Source organism: Kogia breviceps, chromosome 2 (genome assembly GCF_026419965.1).
Source record: "Kogia breviceps isolate mKogBre1 chromosome 2, mKogBre1 haplotype 1, whole genome shotgun sequence".
In the NCBI taxonomy this organism is placed as follows: Eukaryota; Metazoa; Chordata; class Mammalia; order Artiodactyla; family Physeteridae; genus Kogia; species Kogia breviceps.
Window position 1 is genome coordinate 199,032,410 of NC_081311.1, and position 15,726 is coordinate 199,048,135.

The following is a 15,726-nucleotide window of genomic DNA, read 5'->3' on the forward strand; positions in this document are numbered from 1 at the left end:
AGACCCCTATCAGGACACTTGGGACCCCCAGGTTGTAGGCATGCTGGCCCTGAGTGCCCTCCCAACCCCCTGGCTGTCAGCGGCCGCCTGTTCTCTGAGCTGACAGCAGGTGGCCCTGTTCCCTTTCATTCAGCAGAGGGAAGTGTTGAGTCAGCCCACATGGACTGACCACAGAATCCTGCACTAGGCACTCTGCTACGTGTATGAAGCTTCAGCCGCAGAGAGGTGAGCTGCCCTCTGGGTAGTGATTCTTCCTCCTCCCTAGGGCAGTGGCTGATTCCTTAGCATGAGCATAAATTTACTCAATTGCTCAGGGTTCTTGGAATAGTTTGTTACAAGAAGGAACCAATGCAAGGTGAATTCCAGCCACCAGAAGAGCTTAGAGAGCCCAGGTCAGCTCAGCTGTGCTGGGCTGATGCCTCCCAGGTCAGGTCTGAGCAAGCAAGCTGGGGAAGTCTTCGCTTCCTCAGGCTTCCCGGGGCTCTCATGTGTCACCCTAGGGAGCCCTTCTCTTTTTACACAAGTTCAGAGTCTGAACGAGGCCTTCCCAGCCTCCTCTGCCTCTCACCACCCATTCTAGGCAGCAAGTCCACCAGGGCCACCCTTCTGTCCCTCTGAAGAGCCCTCTTCCCTCCAGCCCCAGGACCTTCGTGCACCTCCTCCCCTGCGCCCGCACCCTGTTCCTCATCTTGTCTTTCCAATTCCTCATTGGACCTATGGGTCCTTTTTTGGTTACTCTTGAGTCTCCTCAGGCCCCGGGACTAGTTTTGTCCTCTCAGGATCCCCAGTGCCTGTACCTTGGGAGAGGTGAATGGGCAGGGGTGGCCTTGGCCTTTTGCAAAGCAGACCCCCGAGGTAGGAGTGGGCGGTTGTAACCCGGGGAGAGGAGGAGGGACGGTGCCCGCGTTGACATGGAGATGCCCTCTCTGGAAGAGCCGCCCTAGTTAAACAAGTGTCTGTTTGTCAAACACTTCAGGAGCGCCCCCCGGAGCCCGAGTGTGCGCTCGCCCGGGAAGGGTCCCGGCCCCGCGCTCGCGGGGCTACTTGCCGAGGGAGGGCCGGGTCGCCTCGCAGGTTCAGCCTCTGCCCCGGCGCCCCGCCGGCAGGTGCTGGCCAGCCCGGCTCCCCCGCTGTCGGCCCTCCCTTTGGGTCCCGGCGCCCCCATCCCCGGCGGGCCGCACTGCCGCCGCCTCCCGCCGGCTGCGCTCCCGCCCCCGGCGCGCCGCCCGGCGGGCTCAGTCCTCGGCGGGCGGACTCGGCTGCGAACATGGCCCGGGGCCTGCGCGGCCTCCCGCGGCGCGGCCTCTGGCTGCTCCTGGGTGAGTAGGGCGGGGGTCCCGGCCACCCCGGCTCCGGCTCGGCAAGGGGCCGCGGGCGGCGCCTCCCTCGGGGGAAGGGGCGGCTTCGGAGGCGTCGCGGGCTCTGGAGGTGGGGGGCGCTTCCCCCCCAACCCCGGCCCCACGGGAGCTCTCGGCTCAGGAGGAAAACAGCGGCCGCGCGGCCCCGCTTCCTGCACCTCTGCTCCCGGCTCTGCGCTGCGGGTGCGGCCGTTTCAGGGTTTAGGAATCAGACCACGGGCCGTTTACCTAGAAAGTTAGTTAAAACTGAAAATCTGAGTCTGTCACAGCCAGCAGTTGCTGTTTTGCCAGTAAGCCTCCTTTGCAGATGTTCTTTGTCCTCTTCGGGGACATCTCCACAGCTCGTTGTTGTTGTTGTTGACTTGTCACTTCTGGCTAATAGAAGTTCAGAGGGACCCTTGGTGAGGGGCGGGACATGCGCGGCTTTCTGTTTCGAGAGACTGTAGATGGAAACCCAGTGGTGACAGGAACCTGCACCAGCCTTAGCAAAATTTCACGAGAAATTGTCATCTTCACTTCCCTGTCCACAATGTTTTCACACAATGCTAAGCAAACTTCCTAAACTGCTTTAACTGCTGGACTCATTTCGTGTATTTAGTTGTTACCTTTTAACAAAAACTAAATAGGTCTTTTTTTTTTTTTGAGGTACGCGGGCCTCTCACTGTGTGGCCCCTCCCGTTGCGGAGCACAGGCTCCGGACGCACAGGCTCAGCGGCCACGGCTCACGGGCCCAGCCGCTCTGCGGCACGTGGGATCTTCCCGGACCGGGGCACGAATCCGTGTCCCCTGCCTCGGCAGGCGGCCTCTCAACCACTGCGCCACCAGGGAAGCCCTAAGTAGGTCTTTTAAAGTGAAAGAATCCAGTGGCCCTGGGAAGCCTGTGTCCTGGTTGCCCGACAGATGATGCTGGTCTGAAGCACCTGCAGCGAGGTGCCCCTCGGTGAAGGGGTGACACCACACTGCTTTGTGGCTGCTGGAGAAGCAGCTTGGGGCCGTGGGGCTTGTCTGGGACGAGAGGGGCTGCAATTCCAATGTCCCTATTCGCACACCTCGCCAAGGAGTGTTGGACCTGCCTAAAACCCTTAGTATCTGCTTCAGTGGAGTGTAATCTGAAAGCTGATCTTGCCACTTTAGTGTTTTGGCTGAAGTTATGTGAAAAGCCCAGTCTTATAATAGTATTATTCTCTTCTTTTGCATTAGGATCTATGGGCTTGATGTGGAACTTACTGTTTTAGTTTCCCAAGAAATGAACATTTCTGTTTTAGCAAGTTAGAGAGCCCAGTTGGCTCAATTCTTAAGCACAAATAAACAAATAAATGTTCTTTACTGCTGTCAGAAACTACACCCTCTAAAGCTTGTATAAATAAAACACTATTTCATGGTCACATATAAAGACCTTCCTTGTTTACCAAGAAAATAATACATGTTCTAGTGGAAGTTCAAAATCCTAGAATCTTAACATTATTCTGAGAGGTCTGGCAAATGTTATATCTTGGAAAAAGAAACACGGCTTTATGAGGTTATCTGTTAATTAGTGTCTTTAGAGCCCAGCGATAATTAGAAGAATTACAGGAGCACACAGTTTTCTTCCCATGTGGTGATGTGAGCTAGAGATCTTGGTGATGAAGATTTTGCTACCCAGAAAAGCAAGGTGGCATTTCTTGTTTTTCATCAATCAGAAAAGAAGGGCATTTCCAGAGGACCCAGAGTTAGTCTATGATGACTTCATTGTAAGCTCCTGTTTTTATGAGTCCACCTTTACTCAGGGGGGCTGGCTGACACTGTCCTCTGTGAACTCATCTGTCATCTCTCTTGGGAAACACACACCTTCCCTGGCATGCTGGGGGCGGTTGGGGGTGTCCTTGCAAGGCTGCTATATTTATTGAAATATGTGACTCTGTATAAATGCAAGTATAACTGTTTGGAACCGACCGGGGCATCACAGGAAATGCAATCGATGTGACTACTGCAGATTACCGTGCTGTTTTACGTCTGGAGGCGGTTCTAATCCTGGAGTACAGATCGGAAGGATTCTTTTTGCTAATCGACCTGGTGTGTTTGTTTATTACCCTCTCTATTCTATGTAGGTGCAGGGAGAAGTTTCTGGGTTTTGTCTTCCTTCCATAGGTGCGTGCCAGTCGGTGTGGGTAGTGTCCGTCCCAGGCCAGGGCCGTTGAGAGATGTTTCTGCCCTCACTGGAAGTGGTGGTAGCCACACGTCAAGGAAATGTTGTAGGTGGAATCCTTACTTAAGGCAAATAGCTAGTTCGGAAAGCCTGTTCCTCCCGATTTTTTTCTCCCAGAATGAAGCAGTTTCACGGCTTCTGCTCAGAAGTGCTGCTGGCAGAGTGTGCGATGTGGGCGCCCCACGTGCTGTGAATTCCAGTGAAGTGCTGAGCTGCCGACCGTGCAGCCCCGCAGGTGTGGCCACCAGCATCCACTGCTTCGGGCACAGAGCCCGTCTTTCCCGAGGCCCACCTGGCACGGAGGGCTCCCCACTCAGTGGGCCCTGGCGCCAGCCTGCCCTCCAGGGTCATCTCAGGGGGAAGCACAGGACTCAGGCTGAACAACCTGTCTTCTCCTGGAGCCCCCTGACTCTCTCTCCTGTCGGCTGGATGCGAGTGCCGGCTGCCAGATCCCACCCCAGGAACCTCGGGGGCCTGGGAGTAGGGACTGTCCAAGCCGACAGAGGCAGACGAGACCTCTCCTGATTGAGCCTGACTGAGCCTAGGTTGAGCCCCGAGAGGTGAACTTTTCAATCCTGTAACCCCATCACATCTGAGCCAGGCGTGTCCCTTGCAGAACAGTGCCTGATACGTGGCGAGGCTCACGGGGCTCTGGGAAGGACACATGCCTGAGGACTGTGGGATCTCTGCCCAAGAGCCTCTTGCTCTGCTGGGGACTCCGGGAAGACCCGAGGGGGAGGCGCTGCCGCCTCAAGAGGGGTGAAGGGGAGATGGGGCGTCTGCTGTGGCCTTAGCACCTACCCTGGCCCTGTGCCCGCCCGCCCCTGCTCTTCACGTTCTTCCTGGCAAATGGAGAACAACACGATGCTGATGGGGCTCTGTCCTGTCCCCAGGCCCCAGCCACCAGCCCTCCACACACACTCACACGCGCACACACACACACACGGAGCCCCTACAGGGCTGTCCTTGGCACCAGCCCTCCCTGCTGCTCCAGGATGGACGGCCTTGGGTCTGGGTAACATTTCTAGAGAATGCGTTTGTTCTTGGCGAGGAGGGTTATGTCAACACAGTGGCGAGAGGAGGCTCCCAACCTAAACAAGAACTTACTCTTTGTAACATAATGACGGTGTTGTTGTCGGGGCAGAAGAAAGTTTTTTCCCTAAGATTGTTTTATTTTAGTGTTCTCTAAGACATCACTTCAGTCATCATTCAAAACACAGACTCTAAGCAGCTTCATTCGAGCAGGACCCACTGCCAAGTCGCGGCAGGGGAGCAGGGATCCCCGTGGGCCCGAGCGTCGCATCACAGCCAAGCCGCTCTGATTTATTCCTCATTAGGCCTCACAGTGTCTCCTTTATTTCCCTGCACGATTGCGCCCTCCCTCCCGGGTGTGGTTCCCACGGCTGATTCTGTGGGACCGGAGACCTGGCCCGCATCTCTGTGCCCTCCACGGCCAAGCCGGGCAGTGCCCATCCTGCTACCCGGGGCTCTGCACCCCGACACCCAACAGGCTCGCCAGGAAGGGTTCTCCTGAGCCACACCTCACCTGGGAGGCCCAAAGGCAGCAGTTTACCCAGCGAATGACTGAATGCTGATAACGCCTGCCTTACTGTCACAGACTCAACGCCAGTTGTCGGCTGGAATGAAAGCAGTTCATGTATCACACAGCAAACCCGTGTTACGGGGGAAGAGGCCTGAAAGGTAGTCCGGTAACAGAAACTTGGTGACACTGACACTCCAGGTTGGTGCTCTCTGCATGTGCCTTTATTGCCTCCAGAAGATTCCAGGGTCCATTTGCGAGAGGAATGATGGCTGTGGGCTGGGTCGAGGAGCAGATAAGGAGGGAGCACCTGGGAGGCACTAATCTCTCCTGGTAACTTCTACCTGGTACAGAACACAAGTGGGCCCCAGGGTGTCAGGCCTGGAAGGGGCTTCTAGTAGGTAGAAGCCAGGGGTGCTGCTATACAGCCTACTGCTGGGGGCTGCCCGCTGCAGCCCCACAGGAAGAAGGGTCCAGCACAAAATGCCCGTGGTGCCAAGGCTGAGAAGCCGTGCTCCCGTTGAGCCACGTATGCGAAGGGTGCCATCTATGCCGAAAGAAGTAAGCCGTGGGCGGCGGGACCCCTGATCTCAAGCCCCAGGGAGTCGGGAAGAGCGCTCCAGAGCACAGGAACAGTTATGCAAAAGCCTTGGTTCTTGGAACTTTCCAGAAGCCTTTGTGATGGAAGCATGAGGGGAAGAGGGCTTTGAGCCAAGCTACAGGAAGACCCGATCCCCTGGGCCAAGGGGAGCAGTTCAGATTTCACTGCAAGGGCAACGGGCAGACCTGGAGGATATTAAACGCAGTGACGAGATGGAACAAATGGTTTAAAGAGCCCTGGGCTGTTGTGCCGGGGCCCAGTGAGGGCTGGGTGGGGCCTGGAGGTGGGAGACAGGGCGAGGGAAGGTGGGGCTGAGCTGGAAGGAGTGGAGAGGCTCCAGAGGGTTCCACAGGTGGACAGAGGCTCAGGCGTGGGAAGGGAGGAGGCAGCGAGGAAGGCAGAACAGCTGGGCACCTAGCAGGCAGAGGCCAGAGAGCTGGGGCATCACAGCTGGGGCTTCCAGGAAATCCTGGGGCCCCCGGTTAAATTAAGTGTCAGTGAAGCGACAAATTGTTTTAGTGTAAGAGTGTCTCAAGCAATATTTGGGACATACTTATACTAAAAAGAACTCGTTTACCTGCCATTCAAGTTTAACTGGGTGTCCTGTAGTTTTATTTGTTAAAGCTGGCGGCCCTATCCACAGCAGCCACGTTGGGTGACATGTCCCCTTGGACACTCAGGGATGGTGTTAAGTAGGCAGGTGTCTGCAGGGCACAGAAGTGTGGCTGGGAGAGACGTCTGGGGCAGCATCCGTGTCAAGATGGTGTGAGAGCCTCGCATAGAAGGGATGTTCCCCGGGGTGTGGAGGCAAGTGGGGTGCAGGCTCCCTGTGGAGGCCGAGGAGAGGCTGAGACAGAGACTGGGGAAGGCAGTCGGGGCGAGTGTGGAAGAGGTGACAGCTAGTGCAACCTGGAGAGGGTCAGGTCCTCTGAGAAGATGCAAAGGGCTCAACCAGAGTGCGTGCCTACTGAGGGTTTCCTCCCGTGTGCCGGGGTTTTAGACATGCAGATCTTTGATTCGTCTGGAATTCTGCTGATTTTCTAGCTAAATGGCTCTTGGGATTTGCATGGTGATTGCCCTGATGTGTTGATTGATCTGGGAGGATTTTAACAAGACCACCTGTTCAGGAAACAGCAGTCTGTCCTCCACCCCACCCACAGGATTCCTTTTCTCCTGCAGATTACTTCTTCAATTTCTAGAAATCTTGTGGGTTTTGGCTGCTCTATGACTGGGATATCTCCCCCAATTTATCTTCTATCTGGTCGTTGCTGGAACATAAGCTTCTTTTCTGTGCATGTTTTATGCTCGGCCGTCTCTGTGCACGTGGTTTCTCACAGCGCCAGCTTCTTGTTTTGTTCTCGTTCTTCTCGCCCTTGGCTTTTCCAGGTCGATCATTAGATCATCTGTAAGGAAGGGTGACCACCTCCTCCCCATTGACACCCTTGGTCCCCTGCTCCAGCTGCGTCGGAGGGTGACTCTGCTGAGTAGGGGGTGTGGCTGCAGCTGCTTTCCTTCATTCCTGGCTGAGGGCAACAGTGCCTCAAACCGTCAGTCTTTCTCCTTTGGGCAAAGATGCTTTTTTAATGTTATTGTATCTTTGCCAGGGACGGGGAGGGGAAGGGATAGAGAATGAGTCTTGTTTCCATGTGTGAAATACTCTTTTATGATGTTAAGGAAGAATCCTTTCTTCCTTGGCAGCATGCAGAGCTCTGAATTCCCTCCTTGAGGGGCGGGCTGCTGGCACTGGAGAAATGGGGCCCCCGGTGGAGAGGGGGTTCGCCAGTGTGAACCTTCCTGCATTTCTGGGGTGAATGGAGTGTTCCTTGGGTCCCTGTGCTTCGTTCAGCAGACTCGGGAGTCTCTTGCCCACTGCTTATTCTGAGTTACGCTTTGCTATTCCTAAGTGAGATTGCTCTGCACTTTCTTTGGTGGGTTTTATTAGCAGCACTGGGGTTTCTTCCCAAAAGAGGTGTGTGAATGTTCACTCTTTCTGTTTGCGTCAGGGCAGTTGGGATGATATGAATGATCAGCTCCTCCAGGACCTGAAGGATCTTCGTTTTCACTTGCAAAACCATCGAGTGGGGCCCTGTTTGGCAGGGAAGATAACTGAGAACGTTTCCAGTGTCTTTCGTGGGTCTTGGTCCTCTTGGGTTTCTTTTTTTTCTTTCTTTTTTTTTTTTTTCAGTACGCGGGCTTCTCACTGCTGTGGCCTCTCCCGTTGCGGAGCACAGGCTCCGGACGCGCAGGCTCAGTGGCCATGGCTCACGGGCCCAGCCGCTCCGCGGCACGTGGGATCCTCCCGGACCGGGGCACGAACCCGCGTCCCCTGCATCGGCAGGCGGACTCTCAACCACTGCGCCACCAGGGAGGCCCCCTATTTCTTATAGTGATGATGTTTCACATTTTCCTGTGAACTTGTCCATTTTATCCAATATATCATTAATATAGGTATCTTATTTTTCTATTTCCCACTGTATCTGTGGACATATGTTTGCCATTTCTGGTCCAGTTTTGTGAATTGGCATTTTCCTGTCATCTCTCGATCAGAAGAGACAGTGATTTATCTCTGTTATTAGACCCCTCCCCTACCCCCAGAAGAACCAGTTCATTTCCCTTGAATGCCAAATCCATTTGTTTTTGTTCTGTCTTTTTCAGGAATGAAACTTGTTCTTTGGCATCATGGCTGCAGCCCCTGAATTTCTTTCTGTCTTGTTCCCGTTGCTAATATTTTCTTGATTTTCTGTCTTTGTGGGTTTTACATCTTCTTAAAATGTGACGTATTTGGAAGCAAGTGTTTAACAATCCCAGTGACTCAGCCGTTTGGTTTCTCCCCGGACACTCTGTGGTTCAGGGAGCAGTCGTAGACCACCACCACGGCTTAGGGTGCGTGAAGGCATCCTTCTGGGCCTTGCAGAATTTCCCTTTTGTAAAAGGCCCCTAAACCCACAAGAAGAGTGTGGAGTTTTGTTTGTTTGTTTGTTTGTTGGCCATGCTGAGCAGCTTGCAGGATCCTAGTTCCCCGACCAGGGATCAAACCCCGGGCCCTCAGCAGTGCAAAGCACCGAGTCCTAACCACTGGACCGCCAGGGAATTTCCGAGTGTGGAGTTTTTATGTGTTGATTCTAGTCATCATCTTAAACTACGTCACTTACGTATCCTTACTTATTATAGTCCCCCAGCTGTGTCAGGGCTGTGAGAGCTCTTTCAACCCCATGCTGCTTCTCTGATTCAGTTTTCCGTGGCTGAGTTCCCGCACATTCTGTGCCACTGGGGCGGTGGGGAATTCACACACCTAATCCCTGCCAGTCACATCCACGTGAGGCGTTCTTGTCGCGTAACCTTCTGTGTCCTCTTTACTGTTTTTTTAATTTTCTTTTTTTACTTTTTTTTTTTTTTTTTGCGGTACGCGGGCCTCTCACTGTTGTGGCCTCTCCCGTTGCGGAGCACAGGCTCCGGACGCGCAGGCTCAGCAGCTATGGCTCAGGGGTCCAGCCGCTCCGCGGCACGTGGGATCTTCCCGGACCAGGGCACGAACCCGTGTCCCCTGCATTGGCAGGCGGGCTCCCAACCACTGCGCCACCAGGGAAGCCCTCTTTTTTTACTTTTAATTGTGGTAGAATCCATATAAAATTTACCATCTTAACCATTTGAAGATGGTTCCGGTTCTGTGGCATTGAGGCTATTCACACTGTCCTGCGATCATTGTCACCATCCACCTCCAGAACTTTTACATCTTCCCAAAATGTTACTCTACCCGTGAAGCACTAACTCCCCATGCCCTTCCCCCAGCCCCTGGCAACCACCTTTCTACTTTCTGCCTCTTTGATTCTGACTACTGTAAGTACCCCACGTGAATTGGAGTCATATAGTATTTGTCTTTTTGTGACTGGCTTATTTCACTCAGCATAATGTCTTCAAGGTTCATTCGTGCTATGGCATGTGTCACAATTTCCTTCTTCGTTAAGGCTGAATAATGTTCCCTCCTATGTATATACCACATTTTGTTTATCCATTCATCTACCGATGACACCTGGATTGCGTCCACCTTCTGGCTATTGTGGATAACGCTGCTATGAACACAGGTGTGCAAGTATCTCTTAGAGACCCCGTTTTCAATTTTCTTGAGCAAATACCCAGAAGTGGAATTGCTGGATCACATGGTTTTTCTATGTTTACTATTTTGAGGAACTGCTATTCTGTTTTCCACAGTAACTGCCCCATTTTACACTCCCACCAACAGCGCACAAGGGGTCCGATTTCTCCACATCCTCACCAGCACTTGTTCTTTCCTGGTTTTTTGATGGTAGCTGTCCTGATGGGTGAGGGGTGCCCTTTATTTCTCTCCAGGTGGAATTTGACTTTGTCGGGGGTGATACTGTGCTTTATTATTTTTCGGTCTCACATTTGTCTGACTCCACGGCCCCCCTTTTGGATGTTACTCTGCATCACTTAGGTGCTTGGTCTGATTGAGCGTCCTGTTTTCTCGTGGCTTCAGGGGACACATTGACAGGTCCTCCCACATCCAGCACAGAGCAGGCGCTTCAAGGAGGGGAGGGAGGAGGAGAGGCGGCATCCCTGGGCCAGAGCAAGGGGACGGTGGGTCTGCGGGCTGACCACAAGGATCAAGATCAGGTGACACTCAGGAGAATCTTCTAGGTGAGGGCTTCGTTGGAGCAAGTTGCTGCTTGAGGGGGAAATGGAAGGGCCCCTGGGCCGGGAGGAGGGGACTCTTCCTCCTCTCTCTCAGCCCTTGACTGGCTGCTCAGAGGGTGGCAAGGGCGAGAATTCCTCTTGGCCAGGCATGGAGAGCATCCTGGGACGGGGGGGCGAGCTGGACCAGCTGACCTCCTGCAGAGAGAGGGCATTAGATGGAACAGAGACGGGAGAGGAAGAGCTCAGGGGAAGCCGAGGGGCTTCCACTCTAGAGGAAGTTCAGTGTGGCAGAGCCTGGCAGTGGGGAGACGCCCAGGGCCCACGTGGGGAATGCTGGAGGGACCATGGCATCCACTCAGGTTCTGGCACGGGGGATCTCCGGCCCACCGACGATGGAGCGTGGTGACTGATGGAGCCGCTTCAGGAGAACCCGACTCGCAGGCAGCAGGAATGGGCACTCGGGTGGGCTGGGGGGCTCCTCCCTTGGGCCCCAGGCTCTCCATCCTCTGGAGAGGTCATCTCCAGGCTCCCTTGGCCCAGCACCTGTCGGTGAGGTTGCTGGGATGTGCTTCTCCAGTCGCTGTGCAGTGATTCATCTGCGTGTCAGAAAATCGTGCAAAGATAGACTCCCTTAACAAGTGAGACGTTGAAATTAGTTTCTAAAATCATGAAAATCCTTTTGCTTTCCTCCGAGGGCACCACGTGTTCCTTAAGGACACCAGTGATTTTAGTGGGAGCAATGGGCTTGAGTCGGCTGTACCTGCTCAGATAGAAAGTGCTGGTCCCCTGGGACTAGGAGGACCCGGTGCTGGGAGGAGAGGCAGCTCGGCCGTTGGCTCTTGGCTTGACCTCGCGTTCTTTGGGGCACCTGCACGCGGCCAGGCATCCATCTCATAGGACTCCCACCTCTCCGGTGAGACCCCTCCAGGCCGCTCATGGGGGGGTGGCCCTGGGGAAGCCAACCGGCAGAGGTGACTTGGTTCGAGGCTCTCAAAGCCTCAGCGGACATCGATCATCTATAGCCTTTGGGGCTGCTTTCAGGGTCTCTGGCATTGAGGTGGCCGCCCTCACCATCTCTCCCACGTGGTCTGAGATGAGCACGCCAGGGGGTGCACCCCAGCTCCACCACTCCTGGGCTGTGCGACTCTGAGCGGGTTACCTAATCTCTCAGGGCCCCTCTGTCCCCATGTGTAAAATGAGAGAATAATACCTGCCGTGTTGGTTGCTTGCAAGGGTTAAATAAGCTAATGCCCGCAGAGGGCTTAGGAGAGGAGCTGGCCACGTGAGCTGCAGCTGTCACCACCTTCGATGGGGCTTTCCCAGCATGTGATAGTGGGAGGGGAAGTAGCAGGCCTTTTGCAATTGATGTGTAATCCATCTAGAGCCTGATCTGCATTCTATCCATCTACACCATCTTGCTTCCAAAGAGAATACAGACAGTGGCTCTTGATAGACACACAGATGCCTTAAGGCACCAAAATATGACCTGGTATCACATTACGCAGTCCCCAAAACCCCTCCAGAAGGGGATGAAATCAACAGTATTTAAGCAGCGAGGAGAGAGAAGCATCTCACAAGATGCTGGGTGAGGACAGGTTGAGGCCCAAACCACTCTGCGCTTTCTAGAAGCCAGAACAGACCGGGAAAGTTAAGAGAGCTGTCCTTGGCCAGGAGTGCGGTGTGCCCCAGCACATCTGCTCCTTCAGGGAGTGTGCCGTCAGCCAGAAGCCTTCTGAGCGCCGGCGCTGGGTGTGCAGGAGACGCGGTCTCCCAGGCTACGCGGTGGCTAACCAAGGGTTAGAAGACGGCGCGACGCACGGTCAGAGAGGGCTCAGTGCTGAGCAGGGCAGAGGAGGTGATGGTTCACTGGGCCTTGAGGGTTGAGTAGGAGTTTTTACTGGACACACAGAGTTCCTGTTTTTTCATTTGGTCGTTTGGGTTTTTGTTTTCTTTTTCCAGAGTAGACTGAGAAAGGCTGAAGGTAACATGTTCAAACCAAGTTCTGTTTACATCATCCTCCGGGGCATTCAGTGACAGGGCAGGCATGTAGCTGCCTGGGCATTTGGCTCCCAAGTGGCTGTACCCAGGAGAGTCCTGGAAGTGGGTGGTTTTCACCCTGCTGGCCCTAGCTGGGTGAGCAAAAAGTGATTCAGCGAGAACGTGCCGAGCAAGGATTTTTCCGATAGCTATTAGGAAAAGGTCTGGACAGAATACAGAGAGAATATTTTAGAAATTATACTTTTAACCTGTGGAAAATGTAGAAAAGCATAAAGCAGAAAATAAAGATCATCTGCAATTACACCACTCAGAGATAACCCACTCTTGACATTCCCTTCGGATTTACTGTTTTTATTGAGGTATAATTGACCTAGAATGAACTGAATATGTTTAAAGTGTATCATTTGGAAGGTTCTGGCATAGGTATGTACCCACGTGGACTCAAGACCGTGAGCATGTATATCCGTCACCTCCAGAAGTGTCGTCCCATGCCTTTGTCCCCTCCCCCTGCTGCCCCCTCCCATCACCCCTGCTGGGCCCTGGGGTCAGGCCGGCACTTCCTGTGACCCACTAAGGGCCACTCACTTTGCAAATCCACAGGGAGGGCCACTCGTCTTGAGGTGGGGTTGATTCTGTGAACACGTCTTCTGGAAGCCAGGCCTGTTTGCCCACCTGGTGTGGGATGTTCCCATTTCACAGAGAAAGAAACTGGCCAAGACGTGGCGAGGCCTCCTCGGGGTCTGGCCTGGGGGTGGGAGTGGGCAGCGTGCTGGGGGCCCTGGAGGCTCACGGGCTCTGAATTCCGCCCCCAGCCGGTCACTCTGACGAGCAGGCCCCCCAGCAGGTGCCCTTTTCCCTCGGCTCACCTCCCGCCGGTCACCCCAGCTCTGCGAGGACCGTGTGAGTCCGCGGCTCCATCTCTGCAAACGTGGGGTGGGGTGAGTGACGGCAGGAGGGGCCCGTCCTGCAGACGCGCAGCCACAGGCCAAGGGCGCAGGTGTGAAATGAGACCTGTCAGGTCCTCGCTGCTGGGCGCTCATCCCTCGTTAGAAAACCCAGGTGCCCCGGAGCCCCGAGGTCCCCCGTGGGGAGCCTGCCGCCCCATCTTTCTGGCCCCAGGCACGTGGCCGTAGGGATCTCACTGCCATTTCTCCTCCCGTCAGGGACATTTTCCAGCTGTTTCTCTAGGCGCCCCCGGGCTCCCTGAACTGAAGGATGCAGACGCCAGGGAAAGTCCGGCCTCGACTCGCTGCCGTCTGCCTGGCAGCCTTGCACTCGGCCTTTTAAAGACATGAGTTATGAATGATTAAATTTGCAGTCACACAGGATTGGAACCCATCTGGCCCCAAACAGCTGGTTTGAAAACTGGGCAATTTTATTCAGTGTTAAAACCATAACGTTTACTCTCTTTCCAGTGAAAGAAACCACATCAGGCTCTTTTTTTTTTTTTTTTTTAAATCTAAGTGTCGTTCTCCTCTACTTAAAAAATGAAACTGGTTTCCAGATTCACACAAACAGCTTTGCCCAGCCTCATGCCAGTTGTAGGAGCGACAGCAACGAGAAGGGCCGGGCTCTGGGCTCCCCCAGGGCAGGAGAGCAAAGGGCAGCGGGGAAGGGGCGTCTGTTTCCCAGGAGCAGAGGTCCCGCCCTTGGGAGACAGTGGCTCACAGGCCGGAGCTGCTGCTGCCCAGGGACCAGCCCAGAGCCAGGCCGGGTCAAGGCCACAGGACAGGCCCTGCAGCCAGCCCAGGGCAGGGCGGCGCACAGACTGTGCGGGCGAGAGTGTGACCACTGAGGCCGAAGGACAGGGTGGCCGCTCAGGGCCTGAGCCACCAGGGGTTGGGCAGGTGGCTGCTGGATGTGTGCAGCCCAGAGGAGGGGGCCGCAGGAGGAGGCCGACCCGAGCGTCAGGGAGGGACCCCCTCACGGGGGGGCCTGTGGCCTGAGGACACATCCCTTGGAGCCCATTCCAACCAGGCCCTCGGCCTCTGGCCCTCCACCCAATCCCTGCACTAACTCTGGGGCTTCCCTGACCGTCCAGGGACTCCGGAGCCACCCAGCACCCCTAGATCACATCCCTCCGGCGCTCACATCAGCCCGTGGCCTTCTGTCGCCAGCACCCAGCGCCCTGAGATGCGCGTCCATCTTCGCTCGCTGTAAACCAGCCTTCCGGGGCCGGAGGGGAGCCCGCCGTGCTTCCTGACCCCCCCTGGGACAGCCCGAGGCACCGTGCTTCGCTCCCACGCAGAATGGCCACTGATAAACTGGGCGTCACCGTCTGGTTCACTGGACAAATAGTAACATGCAGAGCCGCGGGGTACCAGGGAGGACGTCCGCGTGAGTCAGAAGGAGTGGGCGAGGAGAGGACAGCAAAGCGGTTCTGAGAAAAGAAAGAACCGGCCGCCGCCCTAAACAAGGCACCAGATGCAGAGGTGGGGGGGTGGGGTGCTGAGACCTTAGCGGGGAGGCCGGCGACATTTGAGCCTGAGCTTTGCCGGGAAGGGCGGTCCAGGTGGGGAGCGCAGAGCGGATGCCACGAGCAGTGAGGGCCGGGGACGCATGGAGGGGCGGCCGACCTTCAGAATGAGGCCGCAGCTCCTCCCGTGAGTCCGTGCCTAAGCCTTCCTGAGCTACCTGCGACCCCTGGCGCTTCCTGCCCACGCAGGTGGGCTTTCTCAGGGTGTCTTGAGAGGGCAGGGGTGGGGAGCAGCCCCTTCCCCACGGCTGGCCCTCGGCTGCACGTGCTGTGCCGCGAGGACCCCCCTGAGCGCCCCGGGAGCCCCACTCCTGCACACCCAGCGGGGCGCGCGCCTTCCCAGGCTGTTGAGGGCGGGTCAGCCCTGCCCCGCCCACCCCCCGTCCTCTCCTGGGGGCTCCTCCGAAGGGCTTTCCCTCTTGCCAGCCTCTCACCTTCCCCGTTCCCCCCATTACTCACAGCTTCTCGAGCTAAAAACCCCGGGGGTCCTCCCCATCCGGCCGGCTTCCAGGCACCGGCCTGCCTGTGCAGACCTGGGGGAAATGAGTGAATTTTGCTTTCTGCAGGGCACTGCTTGACCATTTGTAATTTCTGACTGTACCTTCATCGAGGTGGGAGGGTAGAAACGTTTCACATGACCGTTTGTCTGCTTGGTGGTTTCTAACTGGTGAACGTCCAGACACAGAAGACGTGGGCTCGGAGCTGGGTGCTGCAGCCCAGCCCACACGTGCCGGAGGAAGAGGGGCGGGCGGCGGTCTCCAGGACCCTGTGCCGCTGGCCCTCCCGGGGGAGGGCCGATTCCTCCTCCTCACTCACGGGCAGAGGCCTGGTGGCCTCCCGGGTGATGAACCAGGGTCTGGTCCCAGCAAGCTGTTCTCGCCGCCGCAGTTTCCATGTCTGTGAAGTGCAGGCCTT

At 55.7% G+C, this 15,726-nt stretch overlaps 1 protein-coding gene across 3 annotated transcripts in view; it reads left to right on the forward strand.

Annotated features, from left to right (window-relative positions):
* Positions 1 to 1,220: 1,220 nt before the first annotated feature.
* Positions 1,221 to 15,726, forward strand: part of RAMP1 (receptor activity modifying protein 1) — a 49,296-nt gene continuing 34,790 nt past the window's right edge. Inside the window, exons 1-2 of one of the 3 annotated variants that reach the window (XM_067027264.1) lie at positions 1,234 to 1,319; positions 5,162 to 5,284. Coding sequence is in view for 1 of the 3 variants with exons in the window: in XM_059051672.2 (XP_058907655.1) it covers positions 1,268 to 1,319 (52 nt within the window). In the remaining 2 variants the exon portion in view is untranslated. Of the gene's footprint in view, positions 1,320 to 4,051; positions 4,104 to 5,161; positions 5,285 to 15,726 lie in introns of those variants that run through there. The other 2 variants (XM_067027265.1, XM_059051672.2) reach the window with 2 other exon arrangements.